Raw genomic sequence first — 24,243 nt, 5'->3', positions numbered from 1 at the left:
ATGACCAAGTATCTTAATCTGAAGGCATTAAGAGCTCACCTGCCCACCACCCTCGGGATTTTACATTTTTCCTAAAGAAAAGAAATTAAAACCCTTTTGAAATAACCAAAAGAAACAGAAAGAAATAAGGGGCCGGGGAGATCGCACTCTGAAAACTGCTTGCCATACAACATAAAGACTCAAGTTTGATCCCCACAACCTACACAGAAAGCCAGGTGTGGTAACATGCTCCTGTAAGCCAGAGCTAAAGAGGTAAAGGCAGATGGATCCCTGGGGCTCATCAGCCAGCTAATTCAGCCTAATTGGCAAGTTCCAGGTCCCAGTAAGAAACCCTATCTCAAAAACCAAGGTAATGCTTCCTAAGGAACACCCCCACCCAAGCTTGCCCTCTGGCCTCCACATTCATGCACACATGTATTAGCACACATGAACATGCACACACATAAAAGAAATAAGGGGCTGGAGAGATGGCTGAGCAGTTAAGAGCACTTGCTGCTCCTGCAGAGGACCCGGGTTCAGTTCCCAGCACCCACATGGCAGCTCACAACTGCCTCTTACTCCAGTTCCAGGGGATCCAATGATCTCTTCTGACGCCTGCAGGCACCGCATACACATGGTGTACATACGTACACACAGGTAAAACATTCATATGCATAAAACAAAAAGTAAGTAAATACAGTAATTTCTTACAAAGAAAGAAGATAAAAGTGCAAACATAGAAGTCAAATTCACTTAGCAAGTGTGGAACTCAATCTGTGCTTAGTTTCAGGCTGTCTGGGTTGGACTCAGTTTTTGAAGTACAAAGCCTTTTGTCTACTCCTCACCTTCTCCGTGGAAACCAAAGCCAAGCCAAGCTGCATGCTAGCCCATTTTAGGGTGGTGGTGGTGCACACCTTTTATCCCAGCACTCGGGAGGCAGAGACAGGTAGATCTCTGTGAGTTCGAGGCCAGCCTGGTCTACAGAGCGAGTTCCAGGACAGCCAGGACTGTTACACAGAGAAACCCTGTCTCAAAAACAAACAAACAAACAAACAAACAAAGCCTTTAGCTGCGGAAGGAACAGGTCTAGAGCCGTTCTGGGAGGATAACCCTTGTTAGGTGCAGGGAGGTAAGGACAGGGTGAGAAGCCTTTGGGAAGCATCTGAGCTGGGACAGCAGTCAATGGAGGAGGTGTGGGCCAGGAGACTCACGCCTACCTTCCCTGCTGAAGGTAGCTAGAAACCTAGTGGGTTTTTTAAAAATGCCTGCCTAAAGGAGAGTGAATTACCCGGCCAGGATACCAGGGAAAATCAGGACTCAAGAAGGAGCCTGATGTGAAGCAGCACTTTCCCTAAAGGACATTTTCTGAATCTTGAGACAGTGACTGAGACACTGAAGAGCACTAGAAGAACACACGTTAGAGGTCAGGGCCCGCTGAGGAGCTGAAATCTGTCTGGTGAATCCCTCTCTCCTTAAATTCAAACCTTGAAGTACAAACAACCCTGTGAGCCCAGGAGTAAACATGAGCCAAGTGCACACAGCTCAACTTGGAATTCTCTCAGGCCCATAATCTGGACTGAACTGACCCCAAATTGCTAGTGTCCAGGATACATCTTCTCTTTACAGAGATGGTTATCACCTGAGTTTTCACATTACTGGTACAGTTTAGCAAGTACTACATCTGGTATATAATAAAAACTAATGGGACACAATCAGCAAATAAACAAAAGGCATCAAGGAAAGTATACAAAGGAAACATAATTTTCACAATTAAAATGACCAAACATTGACTTTACGATAATTATGCTTGGAAAGACTGAAAATTACAATGAAACTATCAAACTATCACTAGCTGAATGATGGTGACTTGTGCCTTTAATCCTAGTACTCAGGAGGCAGAGGCAGGCTGTGTGATCTCTGTGAATTTGAGGCCAGCCTGGTCTACAAAGTGAGGTCCAGGAAAGCCAGGGATATTATACAGAGAAATCCTGTCTCAGAAAGAAAGAAAGAAAGAAAGAAAGAAAGAAAGAAAGGAAGGAAGGAAGGAAGGAAGGAAGGAAGGAAGGAAGGAAGGAAGAAAACAATGCTTAAAAAAAATAACTCAGCCACTGGGTTTAAAAGTACAATAGACACAGCTAAAGAGATAAACTTTGAATTAGAAGATAAGGCAAAAGAAAATAACCAGATGAAACAGAGAGAGACTGCAACCCCAAAGACCATCAGAAAACACAGATGTTTACATTACAATTTAATTTGTAACAGTAGCAAAATTACAATTATAAAGTAGCAACAAAAATAATTTTATGGTTGGGGTCACCACAAAATGAGAAACTGTATTTAAAGGGTCAAGCACCAGGAAAGTTGAGAACCATGGTCCTAGAAAGTAAAAATGAACAAGAAAGGCACATAGAGAAATTATCTCTAATTATCTGTAAGCTTTAATATGCATACATATCAATTAGGAATTATGTTAAAATCCAGACTCTGGTTCAATAGTTCGAAGGTAGAACCTGAGGCTTTCCAGTGTCTAACATGTTCCCAACTGATGGCTCATGGACTATTCTGAGTATCAAGGACATAGAAATGTGGAAGACATTCCAGAAAAAAGGAGAAAGAGAACTGAGCAGAAGATAATATTCTGAAAATGTCTTAAAGATGATAAGCACTATCAAGCCACAAGGTCAAGATGCCCTAACTCTGTAGATGGCAACATAAAGAAAATACACATCTAAGCACAGTGTAATAAAGCAGGAAAGGGGGACGAGAGAATGAATGAATCTTTTTTTAAACACTGACCAAAGGCAACTTCTTTTTAAGTTTTTTTAAAACTATTTATTTATATGTATAAAGTATTCCACCTCCATGTATGCCTGCAGTCCAGAAGAGGGCACCCAGACCCCATTACAGGTGTTGTAAGCTACCATGTGGTTGCTGGAAACTGAACTCAGGACCTCTGGAAGAACAGCCAGTGTGCTTAGCCTCTGAGCCATCTCTCCAGCTCCAAACAAATGAATTATAGAAGCAACCAGAAGGACGAAAATCTGAAAAGAGGCAATGATAAGATTGTCAGCCAACTTATCAGAAATGCTGGAAGCTGCAAAGACATTTAAAAACAAAAGTATTGGTTCTATGTAAGGAAATCACTAGGACCTGAGATGTTTCACATAGACTATGCCTCAAGATTAAAATGAAATGAAGACATGCTCATTGGGATGACTGGAGACAGGGCTCAACAGTTGGGAATACTTTTGCTCTAGTAGAGGACCTGAGTTCAGGTCTCAACACCCACATCATGGCTCACAACCATGTGACTCCAGTTCCAGAGGATCCTAAGCTCTCTTCTGACTTCTACAGGCAACGGGCATGCACGTGGTGCATACACACACACACACACACACACACACACACACACACACACACACAGGTGGTCAAAATACGCATGTACACAAAATGAAAGAAAGAAATCTTAAAAAAAAAAAAAAAAAACAAAAATTTTAAAAAGACATCTTTATTCAAACAATGGCTGAAAGAATTCATCACCAACATAACTGCCCTAGAGAAATATTCAAAGGTATTATTGTTTACCTAGAAGGAAAATGATCCCAGATGGAAGCTCGGTGATGCAGCTAGGAAAACAAAGTAATTAAACGGTGAACATATGGGTCCATCTAGATTAATACCGACTGTGTAAAGTGATCGTAATGATGATGTATATACAGGACGAAAATACTCAACAGTGACACACGAACTGGGAGACAGTATGTGACATCTCTGATGTCTTTGCATCGTCTGAGCAGCAAAGTGCCAATTGATACTGAACTTTGATGATTAAAGATCCACCTAGTGGTCAGGTGTGTGGCGCCCCATGCTTGTAAACCCTGTAAACCATTTGGGAGGCTGAAGGAGGAGGAACCTAAGTTTGAGGCCAGTGTGGGTTAAAGATGTGAGACCTTATCTTAAAAAAAAAAAAACAAAAAAAAAATTCATGTTGGAGTCTATTTGAATAACCACTGAAAATCATGCAACGCTATGTAATTATCAAGGGAGTGGGAAATGCAATTTTCTTTTTTAAATGTATTTTATCTTATGTGTATAAATAGTTTGCCTGTATGTATATATGCGTACCATGTACTTTCTGGTGCCCACAGAGGTCTGAAGCTCCTGTGGTGAGATGGGATGTAAAGACAGGAGAAGCCCCAGGAGCTGGTGGGCTTGCTATCCTGGCATATGTAATGTTGAAAGAAAAAAAAAAAAGACGCTGAGTGGTAATGGCGTACACCTTTAATCCCAGCACTCGGGAGGCAGAGCCAGGAGGATCTCTGTGAGTTCAAGGCCAGCCTGGTCTACAGAGCAAGATCCAGGACAGGCACCAAAACTACACAGAAAAACCCTGTCTCGAAAAACAAACAGACAAACAAAGACAAAGAGCCTTTTTCAAACAAGGTGAACGATGAGGATTGACACCTGACCTCTCCACATGCACTGTGGCTTATGTGCATTTGCACACACACAAGATAAAAAATATACATAGATAAGTTCAAAATAAAAGGATAGAAAAAGTAAAAAGTGTAGCAGGCCGCCTGTCTGAAACTAGAACATTAATATCAGACCGAGGAGATGAAAGAAGGACACATGGTCACAAGACTCCATCTACGAGGCAGAAAAAACTCTAGATGTGTATGGCCTAATATAACTTCAAAACGCATTCAGACAAGCCAAACAGGATGGCACACACTTGTCATCCTAGGGCCTGGGAGGCAGAGGCAGGAGGATCATGAATTCAAGGCCAACTAGTGAGATCCTGTCTCAAAAAATCAGATAGATAAGTAGATAATAGAGAGGTGATAGAGAGATAGATAGATGATAGATAGATAGATAGATAGATAGATAGATAGATAGATAGATAGATAGATAGATAGATAGATAGATAGATAGATATAGAGATATAGAGATGGATAGATAGAGATAGATAGGTAGATAGATGGATAGATAGATAGATAGATAGATGATAGATAGATAGATAGATAGATAGATAGATAGATAGATAGATAGATAGAGATAAAATAGGGGAGAGATTGTAGGTATATCACACATGCATGCATACATACACACACACATGATAATAGATAGGTGACAGCTAGATGAACAGACAGATAATAAATAGAAATAGATGATAAACAGGTAGACAGTCAGACAGAAAGACAGACAGATGGAATAATAGAAAAATGCACAGTTGTTAATTTAACACACCTCTCAGTAACAGGCAGAAAATGTGCAAAGACAACATCACTTACCCCAGATTCATCCATACACCCTGTACCTCACGACTACTGCAGATCCTGAGACAAGATACTGCAGGCCAGGCGGGCAAGGGCAAGGTTGCCTCTCGGCCTTGGGGTTCCCCCCCTGGATGGATGCTGCTCCTGAAGAGCGTCACTTTAGTTGGTTCCTAATTACTGACCACTTCCTAGGGAAAAGAAATCACCGTGGCTCACAGGCTGAGAACAGGCAGAGAGAAGTCATAAACGGTGATCTGCTGTCTATTGAGTGTCTTCCACACACTACCACTGTTCCGGGTGTTTTATTTTACTTAACATAAATTCTCACCATTTAGTGGGATTCTTATCTCCACACAGGTGGAGGGTGGAGTCCCTGAGGCTGGGGGAGGGAAGGTAAAAATTGAATAGGATATGATTACTGTCCCTAAAGGCACATAAAAATGGCGGGGGTAGGGGAAAAAAAACAGAGCAATGGGTGGACAGAGAGAGGTGGGGAGTGTGGCTGAGACAGGAGACTACCATTCTCCCAGGCAGGGCCCTAGGCTTCCAGTTACTCTGGACAGGCGGAGAAGAGTCTATATGAGCCTCTAGAGTGGATTTCTGAGTTCCCTTGCCGGGTAGACTTCCTGAAAACAGAAAGGACCTCATCAGCACACAAGACAATACCCTGGACCCACAGCCAAAAGCAGTTTGTTGTCCCATCCTAGAGGAACTCACAGGCCTAAAAGATCAAGGTGACCGGTGTCAGTGGGTGGAGTCCTAGGCACAGGCCTGTCATTAGTGAGGGCCTTGGGGTACAGGGATTAAGGTCAAAGGAAACAGATGTGTTCTTCCTGTGTTCCGTTTCTCTCTGGTCTCCCTGTGTCTGGCCTGGCCAAACACTCAAGAGGCTGGCCCTTTGCCTCTTAGATAGATAGATCTCAGAGCCTGTCACATCCCCTCATGATCACCCTGCCCTCCTGTCTGTAGGCCATGCTGGGCCCTCCTCCTCTAGCCCACAGCTCTCCCAGACTCACCCACTCTCCCCCTCCACCACTGTTTCCCAAGCCTGAGCCTTGTCTTCTCGAGACTGACCAGGTCTTCTCCCTGCTCAGTTCCAGGTCCCCCTGCTGGCATCAAAGCCATCCCTTCATCAGCCAGCAGTGTGGTCGTGTCCTGGCTGCCCCCAACCAAGCCCAATGGGGTGATCCGCAAGTACACCATCTTCTGTTCCAGCCCCGGGTCTGGCCAGCCGGTAAGTGGTGAGGGGGCCAAGGAGCAGATCTTTTAGGGATGGCGCATCAGTCAGCTTTCAGGTCAAACCGTGGAGCTTTTCCTGTCTATGCTTCCCTGTGAATCATAGTTCAGAATGGGCACTGGACAAAATGGCACACTGGTTAAAGACACCTACTGTTAAACTCAGGGACCTGAGTACACATTAGAAGATAACGTACTTCTGTACGTTGCTTCTTGACACTACACACACACACACACACACACACACACACACACACACACACACACACACACACGACATGTATACACCTCTCCCAGATAAATAAATACATTTAATAAAAAGTTTTGTTTTTAAGTATGGGTACTGGTTACCCCCAAAATGGCTGAGACCTTGCATGCTATCCATCATGGGCCAGACATCTACTGAAGAAGCTCCAAGCTTGTCACAGCTTTGGAGACCCTCTTGAGACATGTGGGTCACAGCCAAGCAGACAGAAAAAAAAAAAAGGAGGCCATACAGCTTTGCTCTTCTGGCCCACTGACCCCAGGCACTCCCAGGGACTGGCTGACCCTTGGACTCTGGGAATGCCTGGCCTTTCATCAGGGTCCTCCAGGTTTGGAGGCACTGCTGGGGCCCTACGGCAGATGACTGCCACCGTGTGGAGCTAGGCCAGGTGGGAAGAGGATAAGAGTAAGGGCATCTCTGACCAGGGCCTGGCCTTCAGTGGGCGCAAGAGCCTACTAATGTGCAATGCCTTCCCTGATCCTGGGAGATGGGGATCCCAGGCCGAGGCGCAGCACAGAGGTCAGCCTCGACTTCCACTGGGAGTTCAGAAGTCCCCAGAGAGAAGGAAGAGAAGATGGGGTGGGGAAAGCATTGAATATGCCCATATCCCGTAATATCCTTCCTTCCCTTCTCTTTTCTGATCTCCAGCCATCTGGCATAGAGTCCAGCTAAGTGACCTCTCTGCCATCTACTTATTCCTTAGACAGGAGCAAGGAAACCCCTGCCCTCAGCAGCCTCAGGGGTTGGGGGTAGCCTGTGAGAACACTTTGGGGGCCATCAGGGAGAGAAGCTTAGGGCTGGGCAAGGGGCAGGAGGAAGTGCTAGCCTCTCTAATGGCAGGTGGCCATCAGCCCCAGATCTGCAGGAGCTCTGGGCCGGGAATGTTGCCTGTAGATGCTGGGTCTCTGTCACTCTTCCCTCCGCTGGTTTTCTGTGGGCTTCTGGAGTGGGCACCAAAGCCCCCCACCAAGGAGGCCAGGAGTCTCTTCTCAGAGAGGAAGCTCACGGGCACTGCCACATGCGACATAATGCCTGCAACATACCCATATGGGGACACTCGGAGCTGGGCACAGGACATTAGAGCACTCCTAGAGACCTTCCCATGCTTCCGCATTGCCTTATTTCCCTCCGTTTTCCCAACTCAACAGCTTGGATGGATGCTGCTTCTCTCAGCCCTCAGTGTAGGTCAAGTCCTGCTATTTATCTTGCTCCTGCTGCTCAGCACTGCTTTGGGTCTGTGGTTCTCAGCTGTGCTATGGTATGTGGGTAGAGATCCTTCTCACCCACTGCTTTGGCTTTAGAGTATACATGCGTTTGTATTCCCGAGCTCCTGCGTTGTGCTGTCCGCTGACATCTTGGGTGGAGGCTTGGGGTGTGTCTTCTCTTGAAGCTCATCACATGGCGCTACTGGGCGGGCACTTTTTGTCCAGTGGGTGTCCGGGAGAGGAGTTGCTGGGACATGGCCGGCAGATGCTACCTGAGAACACTGTGCTCCTGCTGGTGTTTCACCAGGTGTGCATGTGTGCTTCTTGACACTACACACACACACACACACACACACACACACACACATACACACACACACACATACACACACACACATACATACATACACACACACACACACACACACACATACACACACACACACATACACACATACACACACACATACACATATACACACACACACACACACACACGCACACATACACACACACACACACACACACACACACACACACACACGCACACACCACGTTAGCACAGACCCTTGGGATTGACCAGTTGACCAGTCGATGCTTTCAGCATATCTTCTGGCCCCTCTCTCTCCCTCCCCCCGTCTCTCTCCCCTTTCTGTCCCCTCCCCCTCTCTCAGTTCTCACAACACCAAACTCTTCACCAGCCTTTTCACACCACCTCTTTCTTTGCCTTTGTTGAGTTCCTACTGGGGTCTATTTCTCCATCACCCAACTGCCTTAGGGACATTAACTGTTGGCTCTGAGGCCTCAAGGACCACAGGAGCAGTGTCTGTTCATCTCTGAATCCCCAGCTGTGGAGCATTTATCAAGAGTCTCGGAGTCACTGATACATGTTTGATGATTGAATATCAAACAGCCTGACCACCGTAAAGACTTAGACATGTGTCATGTCCCCTTTCAGCTGATGGAAGAAAGTAGCCGCACTCTAGCTCGGCCTTTAAAGTCACTTCCTCTTCTGATAATGAACTCTTTCAAAGGGGCCAGTCTGTGGAGGCCTCCTGATTAACTCAGGCTTCAAGAGTGGCCAATGACTGGTTGGGGTTCTTCTCTTCCAGGCCTCAGCACAGAGTTTATGGTCCCTCTCCCTTCTCCTACTACTGAGGACACCGGGACTGTGGCAGTCAGCTTTCTGACTACCTGAGATAATCGACTTATAAAGAGGAGAAGTTTGTTTCGGCTCTCAACTTCCGGGGTTTCAGTCATGGTCAGGTGACCCCACAGCCTTTATGCCTGTAGTGAGGCACTCATCATTGCAGGGAGTACGTGTGTGATAGAGAAAGGTGCTGTCTTAGTTAGGGTTTTATTGCTGTGAAGAGACACCATGACCATGGCAACTCTTACAAGGAAAACATTTAATTGGGGTGGCCCATTTACAGTTTCGGAGGTTCAGTCCATTATTATCATGGCAGGGAGCATGGGGGCATGCAGGTGGACATGGTGCTGGAGAAGCAGCTGAGAGTCCTACATCTTGTAGGCAACAAGATGTCAACTGATTCACTGGGTAGTGTTCTGAGCATAGGAAACCTCAAAGCCCTCCCCCACAGTGACACACTTCCTCCAACAAGGCCATACCCACTCCAACAAAGCCATACCTCCTAAAAGTGCCCCTCCCTATGAGATCATGGAGGCCAATTACATTCAAACTGCCATGGGTGCTCATGGCTGGGAGGCAAGGGGGAGATGCTCATGCCAGTCTACATAGCAAGACCTGTCTCAAAGATGAGAGAGACAGAAAGGACATGCTCCCAGTGACTTAAATCCCTCCTACTGGGTCCCACCTCTTAAAAGTTCCACAGCCTCCCAAAAGTACCACAGGCTAGGCACCAAGCATTCAACACATGAGATATTCAAGATCCCAAATGTAGCAGAGATCCTTGTTCCAGGCTCTTTGTGTCCTGAGCATGTAAGAACCCCCTTTTTTAGGGGAGACGTCCATGAGAGTATATCACACAAGGTCTACATAAAGGGAAGAGAGCTTCAGCTCAAGCACACGAGGAGACCGGGGAGGGAGGGGAGAGATGCTGAGCTCAGTGAGGTCCCTGGGCAACGTCACAATGGGCAGTACTATCACTGCACAGGACAGTCCACACTCCAAGTGACTGTGTTACCACTCATGTACAAGAGCAGTTCTGGTCAGGGTGCCAGGGATGAGGGCCAGCTCGCATGCAGAGACATGTGAGACCATGAAATCACGGTGTAAGGGTGGGCTTAGAAACAGATGACCATAAGATTGGGTGTACTCATACACACTGGCGTATGCCTTTGAACACGTGCACACAGATGCATGCCTCACAGTGAACGGCTGGAGGCAAGCAAAGCTACCTCAGACAGAGTGAAACTCTACCAAATACTTCAATATGGTGGCTGGATTTCTCTTTTTACAAAAACATTAACCAGGGCCAAGGAGGTGGTTCAGTGAGTAAAGGGACTTGCCACCAAGTCTAATAAACTGAGTTTGATCCCCAGAAACCAAGGGTAGAGAGAACCAACTTCTACAATTTGTGCCCCCTAACCTCTACATGTATGTGCACACATGCATTCGCACACTAAATGGATAAACTCATAAAATAAATAAGCAAATAACAGGGCTAGAGAGACGGCACAGTGGGCTAAAGGGTTTGCCATGAGAGCCAGGCAACCTGAGAGAAGAACAGTCTCCTGAAAGCTGTCCTGTACCGCCATACACACAGCACGGCATGGCACACATGTCTGTGCACATACATGTACATAAATAAATAAGTGCTATAAGAAACTCCACAAAGTGCAGAAAAAGATATCAAAGAAAACATGGTACTGTGCTTGCTGCCTAAACATGAGCACGGATGGTGTTTTAGTAACAGCCCTTCAGGTTTTTGGAGGGGGTTTTGAGACAGGGTCTCATATAACCTAGGCAGGCCTCAGACTCTCTATGCAGCCCAGGAAGACTTTGGACTTCTGACCTCCCTCCCTCCACCTCCCAAGTGCTGAGACAGCAGGCATGTTCCACAACAGCAAGCCTCGCCTTCCAGCCTTTGATCTGCATATATGTTATGGAATTGGAGTGGTTTTTTACATAATACTAAAATGAAATTTTACATGTTATATTATCTTTTCCATATAATTTGTTAGAGTTCTTTTCTTTATTCTTTTGTGGTGATTGTGGGATTTTTTTTTTTTTTTCGGGAGAGGGCAGGGATGAGAAGATTTCATGTATCCCAAGCTCTAAGAATTTTAAACTTTTGGTGCCACCATGCCTTTAATCCCAGTACTCGGGAGGCAGAGGCAGGTGGTCCTCTGAGTTCAAGGCCAGCCTGGTCTACAGAGGGAGTTCCAGGACAGCCACGACTACACAGAGAAACCCTGTCTTGGGGGAGAAAATAACAAAAACAAAAACTTTTGATCTCTTTACCTCCCAAGTGCTGGGATGACATGCATATCTCTCTCTCTCTCTCTCTCTCTCTCTCTCTCTCTCTCTCTCTCACACACACACACACACACACACACACACACACACACACACACACACACACACACACAGGGTTTACACAGTGCTAGAGATTGAACCAAGGCTTTGTGCACACTATGCAAGCAATCTACCAAATGAGCTAAGCTTCGTCTCCAGCCCATCAAATGTTCAAAACACAACCTTGAGTGGTCATTTTACATGACTTGTCTCACAAGGCCTCCCTCCTGCCTATAAGTATTGCTCCACTTTCACCCTTATAAATAATATTTCTATGAACTTTCATCATGAAGCATTTAGAGACATATGTCATTCCCAGGTCACAGAGGCTCTACATTCATTCTTTTCAAGTTGCTTTTCAGCAGCATGAAGGCACATGCACATGTCACAGAGCACCCAGGTTCCTGAATCTATACTGATTTCAGATTTGTCACTTGGACTTTATTTTTAATAGTTGTCTTACGTTAAATTTTCTTTCTTTGATTACTTATTAGGTTGTTTATTTACAAATGCTTATTGGTCATCTTTTTCTTTGAGTCACTTTCAATTCATATCTCGTGCTCATTCTTGATATTTATTTGGGTGTGGGTTGCTTGAAGTTTTCTTATTGATTTGTAAGTGCTCTTTCCATATTAAGGACAATAACCATTTTCTATTGTATAAATTACAAGTAGCCACCAATTCATTCACGCCTTTTGAATTTGTTTTGATGTGTGATATTTCTTTTTAGAAAATTTGAATTTATCAATCACTTCTACTTTTGTTTTGTTTTGTTTTGTTTTGTTTTGTTTTGTTTTGCCTCTATGATTAGAAAGACATTGTTTGCCTGTTGGATTTTTTTTTTCTGTCATAGTTTTCTTCTCTTTTTTTTTTCTATAATTTCTTATCCATCAAATCTTATTTAGGAGATAACAACAGTATAGTTTTAAAATAATTTCAAGGGATTTGAAGGGAGTCCAAATTAAAAGGAAGGGACTGGAATCTTGGTGAGATGCTGATATGTCTCTGGATATGGAAGTTCAATATCTGTAGTCCTAGCTCAGAGGAGCTGAGATAGGAAGTTCACCATCAATTTGAGACCTACTTTGGCTACATCATGGTTCCAGGTCTGTCTGTGCTATAGAGTAAAACCCTATCTCTAAAAAGTGAGGGTTTGGGGAGATGGCTCAGAGGTTAAAATACCTCTTGCTGTTCACAAAAGAAACATGAGCTTGCCAGGCAGCGGTAACGCATGCCTTTAGTTCCAGCACTCGGGAGGCAGAGCCAGGAGGATCTCTGTGAGTTCAAAGCCAGACTGGGCTACAGAGTGAGATCCAGGACAGGCACCAAAACTACACAGGGAAACCCTGTCTTGAAAAGAAAAAAGAAAAAGAAAGGAAGGAAGGAAGGAAGAAAGGAGCTTGATTCCCAGCACCCACCTAAAAAGTCAGCCATCATGGCATGTGTTTACAACATTAGCACCAAGGAGGTGAAGGCAGGCAAATCCCTGGGTTCCAGAACAAGCCAGTCTAGCTAATGGTGAAACACAAGTCCCAGTGAGAGACCCTGCTTAGAAAAGAAACAAAACACAAGCAAAAAAAGAAAAAAAAAGTAAATAGCTTCTGAGAAAAAAATACCCAAATATTGGCTTCTGACTTCTACACACACTCACATACTCCCACACAAATGCACAGATACACAGACATGCAGGTGCACATACTCACACATGCACAAAAAACACAAAAGATCTTCAAGGGAAAGGCAAACTTTCCTGTCCTGCATAAACACAAATGTATTCTCAAGTACACACTGACACACCAGCACATGCGCCCAACATCTATCCACACACGCATGTGTATGTGCATGCAAGTACACATGTACACACACACACACACACACACACACACACACACACACACACGCAAGCACGCACACACACACCTCTACACCCACAGAAAACAAGCCCAGGGAACTGCATTCTGATTTTCAAACAATTGTGCACTCTGCCAAAGGGTGACTCACAGCCCAGAGTAGGTGGGGGTGTAGGGGGGCACATGGGTTACATCCCTGGCAAGGACAGCAGGCATTGAAGCCATCACACCATCCTAGAGTCATGTACTGGCATTAACTGCACCCATTCCCAGATGCCCCAGCTTAAAAGGACTCAGGGTGTCTCTGCACCTGTCCCCTGTCCCCTGTCCCCAGCAGGAACTGTGTTCAGGGTTAGACACGGCATCACACCCACCCCCAGGAAGACCAGAGGGACGCTGCCAAGAGATCTGTACACATCACGAGGGTGCACAAACCTCCTCCCAACATTTCCCTTCAGAGGATCTGAGTCCCAAAAAGGAGGTTCCTTTTCTCCTGTTACAAGTCATTGGGCCCCTCCGCTCTCCCACTGGCCATGGAGAATGTCCTCGGTGACATCCATCTCTCGGCACACGTGTGCATCCGCACAGCCATGTGCAAGAGAGCCTGTGTGCAAGATCTCACGACTGCAGAGATAACTAATTACCAGCTCCCTCTGGCCTCGGGGCCCCCATCTGTTCCGGGGACTGTTCCCCCTCCTTGGACTTGCGCCCTGATCTCAGAGGGGCTCTGAGTGCCATCCTCTCCCCCATTCCCTGCGGCTGGCCAAAAACATAAAATAAAATGAAAGTCAGCCCCATCCGGCCGATGCCAGGGAAGAGGCTGCCAGGAGGTCTACAAACTAGCGCTTATCAAAAGCGCCTTCTCAAATTCATTTCAATATCTGAGCCTCTGGTTTCCAAGGCAACATAATCTTTTCATCAAAGCAACTGGTAAAACCACTGGGATCTGATATTGTTTTGTTGGCAACTTGTCAAAACTGTCATTTGGTTAAAAAAAAAATGTTATAGATTTATGTAACCTACAAATATATATGGTGATCTATACCACTAATAATCGTTAATAAAGTGCTGCCCAGAGAAACTCTCCCTGCTGCCTCTCTGCCCCTTCCTGGGGAGGAGAGAGGGTAATTAGGTGGCTGAGCAGGGCACAGGGGCTGACTGCAGCCATAACAAGGCAGGGGCAGTCGTTCGGCTTCTCCACAGAACCTCTCTTTGCACGTCGTTTGTCCGGGACCCTGAGTCCCTCATTCTCCTTTCTCTGACTGCCCCTCATCATTCACTCAAAACACCCCCACACCTGTTGGCCGGCAGCCACAGCTGCGACAGCCTATAGAACTCAGGCAGGTAAACCGAGGCTGACCCAGAAATACTGCGGGACTGGCACCATCAGCCCCCGGGGCTGAACCCAGCACAGATGTTGTCCACTGCCGTTCTCAGGCTGGGAAAGAGCACGCTGGACAGAGTCCTGGCTCCAGCCCAAGGCGCCGAGGACAATGGCAGGCGGGGGGGGGGGGGGGCCAAGGCCTGGCTTCTGTTTCATAGTGTGGCTTCGCCTCCGCCCCACAGGCTCCCAGCGAGTACGAGACGAGTCCTGAACAGCTTTTCTACAGGATCGCCCACCTGAACCGGGGACAGCAGTACCTGCTGTGGGTGGCTGCGGTCACCTCTGCAGGCAGGGGGAACAGCAGCGAGAAGGTCACCATCGAGCCCGCTGGCAAGGGTGAGAAGCCTGGGCCTGGGGCGGTGGCCAGGAGAAACTTCCAGAAGCTCGTTTGCAGAATTCTGGTTCTTCCCAAACAGGGGCTGTGTCCCCTCCCTGCTACCTGTGACTGTGGCTGTGAAGAGCTGGCCACAGGTCTCCCTTCTGCATCCACCCAAAGAACAGGCCTCTGCTGCCCCCTGACTCTGGAGAAGTCATACAACAGGCTACAACCAGGCCCGCTCTCCCAGAGGCACCTTGGATGCAAACTCTCCCCCGACTTGAGAGAATCTCCTTCATCCCCAACCCAAAGCAGAATCTTGGTCTTAGTACTCGGCTCCTGGAAGAGGGGCTTCTTGGAGTACGGGGTACACACTGGTGCTTCCGCGGGGGGGCCTTTGGGACTCCAGAGAGAGCCTCCTGCTGCAACTGGAAACAGCAGGCAGAAGGTTCTCTCTGACAATGCTCTCCTATGGACCAGCAGGCTCTGGGCTAGAACAAGACCTTCCCAGGGCAGGCCTCACCCATCCCTGATCTGGACATGAGGGATGGTCTGTAGCCTCTCCCATACTTTTAAACGAGTGGCAGCATTGAGGCCCCAACCCAAAACCCAGGATCAGCCACACAGCGGAACTGTGGGCTGTTCTCTGCCTTGGCCCAAGGACAGAGGAACTAGCACCAGAGAGCTTCAAGTCTCTGGCCTCCTGGGCCCTGCCTCCTGCCCCGTCCCCTCCCCAGCCACCCCCAACCTCACCTGACTCTTCAGGCTGGGCTCCCAGGACTGGCCTGCCTTGGCCCAGCCCCACTCCCTGGGATGGGAGAAGCCGCTGGCCACCCCACCCCCCCCACCCCCCCACCCCCCGTTGGCCACAGAGGCAGAACCAGCAAGCATCCAACTGAGGGTCTGTGGTAAGCCAGGGGCTCACACCTGCAGCCATCAGGCTCTGTCAGCCTTCTATCCAGCTGTGTGGCTCGGCCATCCAAGACAGCGGAGATGTGTTGTGCTGGCTGTCCTTTGGAGCTCTGAGTCAGATCTCCCTGCACACAGCTGTCTCAGCCTCCTCACCTCCCTTCCTCCTTCTCGGGGTACCACCAACCCTGTCTCCAGATTTCACCTTCTTCAGAAGGGAAGGAGCTTAGAGCCTGCCATCTTCCCAGGACAAGGTCCTAGGACCTGAGCCGCCCTTGGCACAAGTCTGACCCCATCCCTGTGGACATCACATACGACACATTCCTACTATACATACACAGCTGTCTCCTGAGGTGGGACACTTGAACACTACTGCACCTCCACCACACTTAGATAAACTCTCAGAAGTACATACTTACACACATGCACACTCAGCCTCTCCTACCCAACTTGCCCTTCTCCTTGTGTGCCTTGCCCCTTCGAGAACACCGTCACCACCTAGATGGCCCGGAATCCTGGGAGGCTTCATCACCCACCATCTCCTCCAGAACCAGCACACCCCAGGTCCCGTCAGTTCTTGTCCTGAGCCCAGGGCACACCGGCCCCATTTTGTCACAGGAACACCTCCACCAGTTTATCCAAAAATCTCCCCTGACTTGCATTATAAACGTGGGGAGCCCTGTGAAGGGGGCTAGGGAAATGTGAAGGGTGAAAAGCACAGTGGCCCTAATGCTCTCCTTCCTACAGCCCCAGCAAAGATCATCTCATTCGGAGGCACTGTAACAACACCCTGGATGAAGGATGTCCGGCTGCCTTGCAATTCAGTGGGAGATCCAGCCCCAGCTGTGAAGTGGACCAAGGACAGGTATTGGCCCTGGAGGTGTGGGAGGGCTCCTGAGAAATGGGAAGCTGTCTGGTCATCTCTGCCCTACGGCAGTCCTACAGGGCATATGACACTATTCATATGAGTTTACCTTCCCCACCCCCACCCCGCCCCTCCCCCAGTCAATAACCTTCGGGGTGGGTAAAGAGACAGGGGCTCACTGGAAATCCTTGAGGAGCACTGAACAAAGGTCCCAAAAACCCAAGATCCCCTGCCAGCCTCCTCCTGCCTCTCTTCTATCTGCCCCCACATGGGGGGGGGGGACGACCGGCACTAGAGAGCGTGTGCCAATACCCATGCCACCTCTTCACTCGGCAGTGAAGACTCAGCAATCCCCGTGTCCTTGGACGGGCACCGGCTCATCCACACGAACGGCACACTGCTGCTTCGCGCTGTGAAGGCGGAGGACTCGGGCTACTACACCTGCACAGCCACCAACACCGGCGGCTTCGATACCATCATCGTCAACCTTCTGGTGCAAGGTGAGACGCGGCAAGGCGGCCGGTTTAAGGGGCAACGGGGACAGGAGTGCCATCCTGTTAAAGAGACTGAAGGACCAAGAAAGGCAACCCCGGGTGTTGGGGAGGCAGACCTTGGGAGAACCAAGGTGGGAAGGGAAGAGCTGGCGGGAGGGATGAGAAGGCATGTGGAAGGGCCAGGACCTTCCTGTTGTGACCCTCTGTACCTCCATCATTGCCACGGGATTAACCTTTTGCCGATGAGAGCTGGTGGCTTTTTCTCACAGTTCCCCCGGACCAGCCCCGCCTCACCGTCTCCAAAACCTCCGCCTCTTCCATCACTCTGACCTGGATTCCAGGGGACAATGGGGGCAGCTCCATCAGAGGTAAGGAGGGGTCTGGGTCAGGAGGAGAGGGAATTCTGGAGTCCCAGGGCAAGGGAAGGGCTTTGCCTATTTCTCATTCTTGGTCCCGTAATCCCCAGGAAAGATCTGGAGGGCGATTCAGAACAGGGGGTACTCAGGTGCATGGAAAGTGCTCCCATCCCCTCCATCTGGGAACGCAGCCTAGGTTTCCCAGTCTTTCAAAGCAGACAAACACGGCATCAGTGCCCCTCAAACAAGATCATGTGTGACTCAGCGGAGATCTTCTAGAATGCAGCTCAGGGTTCTATCGTCTGAGGTGGGGCTAAGAGTGTTCTTCCAGAAAGTATGCCCCCTTTCCAAATGGGGACACTGCTGGTCACACTCCCCGCCCCTCATAGGACAGTTAGTGTCTCAGGCCTCCCAGCTCTCTAAATCTCATGCTAGAGCTATGGAGAGACCCAGACTCACCCAGCACTGGGACAGGAGGCCTCCAGCTTTGCATCTCATTTGCATATGCATATGACCTCGGCTGGAGTCAAGGCTGGGTTTCTGCTGCCCCGCCCTCCTCCGCTTTGCCCACTCAAGCCAGCCCCTCCCGCAGGCTTTGTGCTGCAGTACTCAGTGGATAACAGCGAGGAGTGGAAGGATGTGTTCATCAGCTCCAGCGAGCGCTCCTTCAAGCTAGACAGTCTCAAGTGTGGCACGTGGTACAAGGTGAAGCTGGCAGCCAAGAACAGTGTGGGCTCTGGGCGCATCAGCGAGATCATCGAGGCCAAGACCCACGGGCGGGGTGAGGCCGGGTCGCGGGGTGAGGCCGGGTCACGGGTGGCGATGAAGAGCAGGGCCCAGGAGGGAAGTGGGTGGGGTGGCGAGCCCACAGCAGTGGGCAGAGGGTGGCTATCACGGAGAAAGAGGAGACAAGAGTGTAGGGGGCTAGAGGGAGGACACTCAGCCTTGTTCCCGTCACTAGAGCATCTCGGTACACTATCCTCACCAGGAGAAACCGAGCTGGACTTGGGGGCGGGTGTAGCTAGCATGCAGGACCACCTAGTTCAATCCCAGGCACCACACAAACTGTAATCCCAGCACTTGGAGGTGGAAGCAAAAGAATCAGAAAATTCAAGGTCATCTTTGTCTACATAGAGAGTCAGAGGCCAGCCTGGGCTACATAAGATTTTGTCAAAATTAATTAATTGATTGGTTGGTTGATTGACTGATTGAAAGATCCTACTTCCTTACCCAGAGGGTCAGAGGGCTGGCACTCTTCCTTCCTCCCACCTCTCACTCCCACTACTGGGACCCCACTCTAGGGCCTTTCCTCCTCTCACTGCTCCACTCCGGGGGTACCCCTGCGGCAGTCCCAGCTGCCCCCAGGAAAAGCCTTCCCAGATAGATGAAGGGTCTCTTCTTTCTAGGGCTCTCTAACCTCTCTTTCTTCCTTCCGGTCCCCCAGAACCCTCCTTCAGCAAAGACCAACACCTCTTCACCCACATCAACTCCACACACGCTCGGCTTAACCTGCAGGGCTGGAACAATGGGGGCTGCCCTATCACGGCCATTGTCCTGGAGTACCGGCCCAAGGGGACCTGGGCCTGGCAGGGCGTCCGGGCCAACAGCTCCACAGAGGTGTTTCTGACAGAACTTCGAGAGGCCACGTGGTATGAACTCCGCATGAGGGCCTGCAACAGCGCCGGCTGTGGCAACGAGACAGCCCAGTTTGCCACCCTGGACTACGATGGCAGTGAGTTGGAAAGGATGGGATGGGACAGCAGCAAGGCTTCTAAAGAGATGGGCAGAGGGAAACAGACAGGGATACACCCCGGGTAGAAGGCTAGGGAGCGAGGCAGAGAGGCCAGCAGATTGGTAGCAGGTGGGTAAGCGGGCAAATCTGCTGGTGGCCGGTCCTGACAGGCAGACGAACGCCTTTGAAGACGCAGCTCTTATTGTCCATTGCTTCAGGGAGATGGAGAGAGAGAGAGGTAAGCCAAGAGAGAACTGAGACCCTGCCCTCTGAGGACTCTGCTAGCAAGGTCAAGGTTGACAGCCTGATCTGTAGTAACAAGTACTGGTGGCTCCACCCAGTGAAGATTCTCTTGTTCTGATAAAGTCCTGAGAGAGCTGATTGGCTACCACCTTTTAGCTATACCATCTTGCACATGGCCCCTCCCCCAAGAAAAAAGGCACATCAGTTCCTAACTGTCTTGAAGAAACATGCACATGTGCATGTATGTTGGGGACCAAACCCAGAGCTTTGCTCTAAGCAAAAAAAAAAAAAAAAAAAAAAAAAATCATCACTTCTTTTTCACCCTCTGTTGTTCCAACTAATCATGTGACTCTAAGCTAACTGCAAGGAAGTCTGGGAAATGTAGGCAAGAGCATGAATATTTGGTGAGCACCTAACTGGTATCTACCTCATCGGGATGCTTTACTCACCACACTCATGCATGCATGCACACACTTTGCATTGGAGAAAAAGAAAGCTGAGCTCTTAAAGGCCAATTGTCACAAGCTAAATTAAGTCCACCTACATACTAAGGAAACGGAACAAAAACAGTCTTCAGGAGATAGGCCCCAACAAGAAAGTCTTCATGTGGGAGATGACTCTTAAGTGCAACTTGGAAAACAGGCAAGGATCAAGGATCAGGATTTTGCAGAGGGTTTAATGGGTGGAGTCTATCATCACCTTCCTGCGGGCACCCAGGGACAACAAATGCTGCTTGTGGTGGAAATAACAGGGACAGAGTGAGGTGGCGGGGAGATGAAGGAGTTATTCCCCATGGGGAGAAGGGACCGCAGGATCCACCCCCACTCTATGACTTCTCCTGGTAGATCATCTCCTTGCTTTGTCCCTCCAATGCCCAGCTAGTTGTGGGCTGGAATCCCTTCAACGCCTATGGATGCTTTAGGATTACACATTAAACCTGGCCAGGCAGGGAAATAATCCTGAGAGAGGGTCAGGAAAATTCTAGAACAGAACCAGAAAAAAATTCTAGAACAGAAAGTCATTAATACAACATAAAAGCTGAGTAACTGCTCATGGCTGTCCTGATAAGACCAGAATTTAGGGAAGCAGAGAGGAGACTACAGCTCTGGAGTGGGCGATGGGGGATCAGAGACCAAGGACACCAGAATCCATCAGTAGGTTTCCTCACACGCGGGGCTCTGCCAGCTCATAGCATCCCCTGACTCTCTTCTCTGCCCTTCTCAGGTACCATTCCACCCATCAAGTCGGCTCAAGGGGAAGGGGATGACGTGAAGAAGCTGTTCACCATCGGCTGCCCCGTCATCCTGGCCACACTGGGGGCGGCGCTGCTCTTTGTTGTACGCAAGAAGAGGAAGGAGAAACGTCTGAAGCGGCTCCGAGGTGAGGGGCTTTCCTTCCAGCTTTCGGGGACTGAGGGTGGCAACTCCCACCCACCCTGCCACCACTCAGTGGGCCACAGAACAGCCTGGGCAAGAGACCAGAGCCTGTGTCCCCTAAAAGGAAGACCTGCCACTCAGTCCTTCTTAAGTCTCCTTAGTCATTCACAATTTTCTCCTTTTATGGCCCCAGGATTTTGTGCCTACACCAACAAGGGCTGACATATGTACAGGTCCACACTGGTAAAGCCATATTGGTTATTAACATATGCAAATAGTTCCATATCATTGGCAAATACATCTCTCTAGGACTCTGTTCAATTCCTGGCCAGGAAGTTTCCATACGGTATCAAATGTGAAATATTTTGAATATTGTCTACTTTCAACACTTAACACCATAGTCTGGCATACATGAAACTCATGTTTCGTGACTGTCCCAGGGCTTGGTACAGTATCTAGCACCTACTAGTTACTTCATATGTTTGCTCACTCCCTTGAAAAATATTTGAGTGTGATGCAGAGTGGATACTGTTGAAGGGTAGAGATGCAGAGGTAAAGAAGGAGCAAGCCATATACTTATAGAGTTCACTATTTAAAGTGAGAAGCCAGAGGACAAGAGTATCACAGAATTACTAACCTCTCCATGGTATTCGGGATCAGAGAGGATGGAAGAACAGATCATTCAGTGAATAGCTATGTAAATGAGTGCTTAGATAATTGGATAAATGATTGAATGTTTAAATGGATGATTGACTGTATGGTTGATAGAAAGATGTATAAATACAAGAATGCATAGATAAATGGTTTGACGATGGTTTGGATACATAAATGGTTGATTGGGTCAGTGGGTGGGAGAATGGGTATTTTGACAGATAACAAGTAACAATTTGATGCATGATACAGCCATCCATATAGTTGGATAAAAAAAAATACCTGGATGGTGGGACAATTATATAAATGTTTGAATGGGTAGTTACATAGTGGTATGGCTGGTTGCATGTATAAATGGAAAGATGATTGGATGTTGAATGCACTGTTGGGTAGACAATTAAATAGTCTGGAGATATAGATCAGTTGGAAGAGTGCTTATATAGCATGCACGCACTCTGGGGTTTCATTCTCAGCACTACGTAAGCTTGGCATGATAGTATACACCAGTAAACCTAGTACTTGGGTGGTTAGGGCAGGAGGATCAGAAATTTAAGATTATCCTCAACTACAAAGGGAGTTCAAGTTTGAGGACAGCCTAGAATTCATGAGTGTCTCAAAAAAAAAAATAGTTGGATGCACTGATAGTTGGATCAGTGGATGGATGGGTGAATGGGTAGGTGGATGAATATTCTGATGGCTGAGTGAATGGTTGGGTGGACAGTTAGGTAGATGGATGACTGGATGCAGGCATACCACTACCTCCACTTGGACAGGTCATTTTTCAGCTTCTGGGTGCTAATGGACTCTTTGGTTCCCTTTTCCTCCAGTATCATCACTTAAGAGATTCAAGACCCCTTTGAGATACAGTGTGGACTCTCAGATCCATTCATGGACTCTGGGGCACAGATGCCTTAGAGCAGCAGCCTCAACCTGTGGATCACAACCCCTTTTGGGGTCACATACAGGATAGCCTGCATATCACACATTTACATTACAATTCACAACATTAGCAAAACTACAGTTATGAAGTAGCAATGAAATAATGTTATGGCTGGGGGTCACCGCAACATGAGGAGCTGTGTTAAAGGGTCCCAGCATCAGGAAGGTTGAGAACCACCGCCCTAGAGGAAGAAGTCTTTTGGCTGGTGTGAGAGTTTAGTCATCTAGGGCTTCTCACTGACCACCTCTGCCTCGTCCAACACTCTCCCTTTTTCCCAATAGATAGCTGATGATCCTTTACTAATGTCTGTTTCCAGCATGCCATAGCATCCTCCTAAATTACAGCTGGTTCAGGAACAGAGCACTGGTTCAGTAGACAGCGCACTGAAGATGCCTCCTCTCCTTTAAGAAGAGCTCTCTATTGGATGGGGGAAATGGAAGAAAAGGGAGCCAGATCTAAGCCAACACCACACTGGGAACAATAAAACATCATTGCTGTCTTGTGGGTCTTTATCTTGCTCCTTCCACTCCTTAGACCATTGCCACTTTAGACAGCGTCCCCATTTCGGTCCTCCTGCCCAAACTCCATTCTCACCCAGCTACCTCTCTCTACTGTTTTGCAGATGCAAAGAGTTTGGCAGAAATGCTGATAAGGTAGGTGTCACTTAGCTGCTTTCTCTTTGCTCCCCTCTCCCTGGCCCCCCATCCCTATCCCCCTGCTCCCCTATATTGGAGCCACCCAAAGAGGTATCTAAGGTCCCTTTGGTCTGAAAAGTCCCTTACCCCAACCTTTTCTTCCACAGCAAGAACAATCGAAGCTTTGACACCCCTGTGAAAGGGCCACCCCAGGGTCCACGGCTCCACATCGACATCCCCAGGGTGCAGCTGCTCGTTGAGGACAAGGAGGGCATCAAGCAGCTGGGTGAGTGCTCTGTTCTGGGTGTGCTTCCCCAGGCCACAACCCCTGGAGCACAACTGCAAGCCCCATGGCCATGCCCAGGGTTCTCGCTGCAGCCCCGCCCGCCCACTCAGCAGCCCTGGAGTTCACGGCAGCTCTCCTCAAGGGCCAACTGTCCTCTTCTTCCAATGGAGAGAGTGGCTGGCCCCTCTGGATCTGGCATTCAGCATTGCATAAAGACAAAGAAAAACTTGAGGAGGGCTTCAGGTGTCTTCTTTCTCCCTCTAGGAGATGACAAGGCCACCATCCCTGTAACAGATGCTGAGTTCAGTCAAGCTGTCAACCCACAGAGCTTCTGTACTGGTGTCTCTTTGCACCATCCAGCCCTCATCCAGAGCACAGGACCCCTCATCGACATGTCCGACATCCGGCCAGGAACCAGTATGCATTCATCGTGAAGAGGCGGTCCTGTGGGAGTTGGGATAGGGGTGTGGGGGTCACTCAGCATGGGGCAGAGTTGATTTTAAAAAAGAAAAGAAAAAGAAGGCTGGGGAGCTGGCTCCACCAGTAGGGTGCCTCTGCAAGTGCCTGAGGATTTGGTTTGGCTCCCCATCTCCCACATAAAAAGCTAGGAACAGAGAGACACATCTGTAGTGCCAGCTCTGGGGATGCAGAAGCAAGTACATCCCTAGAGCTCACTACCCAGCCAACCTATTCAAATTGGTAAGCTCCAGTTTCAGCAAGGGACCCTATCTCAAAAGACCAGG

At 48.5% G+C, this 24,243-nt stretch overlaps 1 protein-coding gene across 3 annotated transcripts in view; it reads left to right on the top strand.

Annotated features, from left to right (window-relative positions):
- Positions 1-24,243, top strand: part of Dscaml1 (DS cell adhesion molecule like 1) — a 335,803-nt gene that overhangs the window by 308,449 nt on the left and 3,111 nt on the right. For all 3 annotated transcript variants that reach the window (XM_028866435.2, XM_028866438.1, XM_028866436.2), the window contains 11 exons: positions 6,353-6,492; positions 14,880-15,033; positions 16,670-16,787; positions 17,124-17,287; positions 17,551-17,649; positions 18,230-18,418; positions 19,082-19,369; positions 20,837-20,992; positions 23,202-23,232; positions 23,382-23,500; positions 23,765-23,917. In XM_028866435.2, the coding sequence (XP_028722268.1) occupies positions 6,353-6,492; positions 14,880-15,033; positions 16,670-16,787; positions 17,124-17,287; positions 17,551-17,649; positions 18,230-18,418; positions 19,082-19,369; positions 20,837-20,992; positions 23,202-23,232; positions 23,382-23,500; positions 23,765-23,917 (1,611 nt within the window). The remainder of the gene's footprint in view (positions 1-6,352; positions 6,493-14,879; positions 15,034-16,669; positions 16,788-17,123; positions 17,288-17,550; positions 17,650-18,229; positions 18,419-19,081; positions 19,370-20,836; positions 20,993-23,201; positions 23,233-23,381; positions 23,501-23,764; positions 23,918-24,243) is intronic.

This window comes from Peromyscus leucopus, chromosome 7, assembly GCF_004664715.2.
Source record: "Peromyscus leucopus breed LL Stock chromosome 7, UCI_PerLeu_2.1, whole genome shotgun sequence".
Classification (NCBI taxonomy): domain Eukaryota; kingdom Metazoa; phylum Chordata; class Mammalia; order Rodentia; family Cricetidae; genus Peromyscus; species Peromyscus leucopus.
The sequence above is the reverse complement of the archived record's forward strand: the minus strand, read 5'-3'. Positions and strand labels throughout refer to the sequence as shown.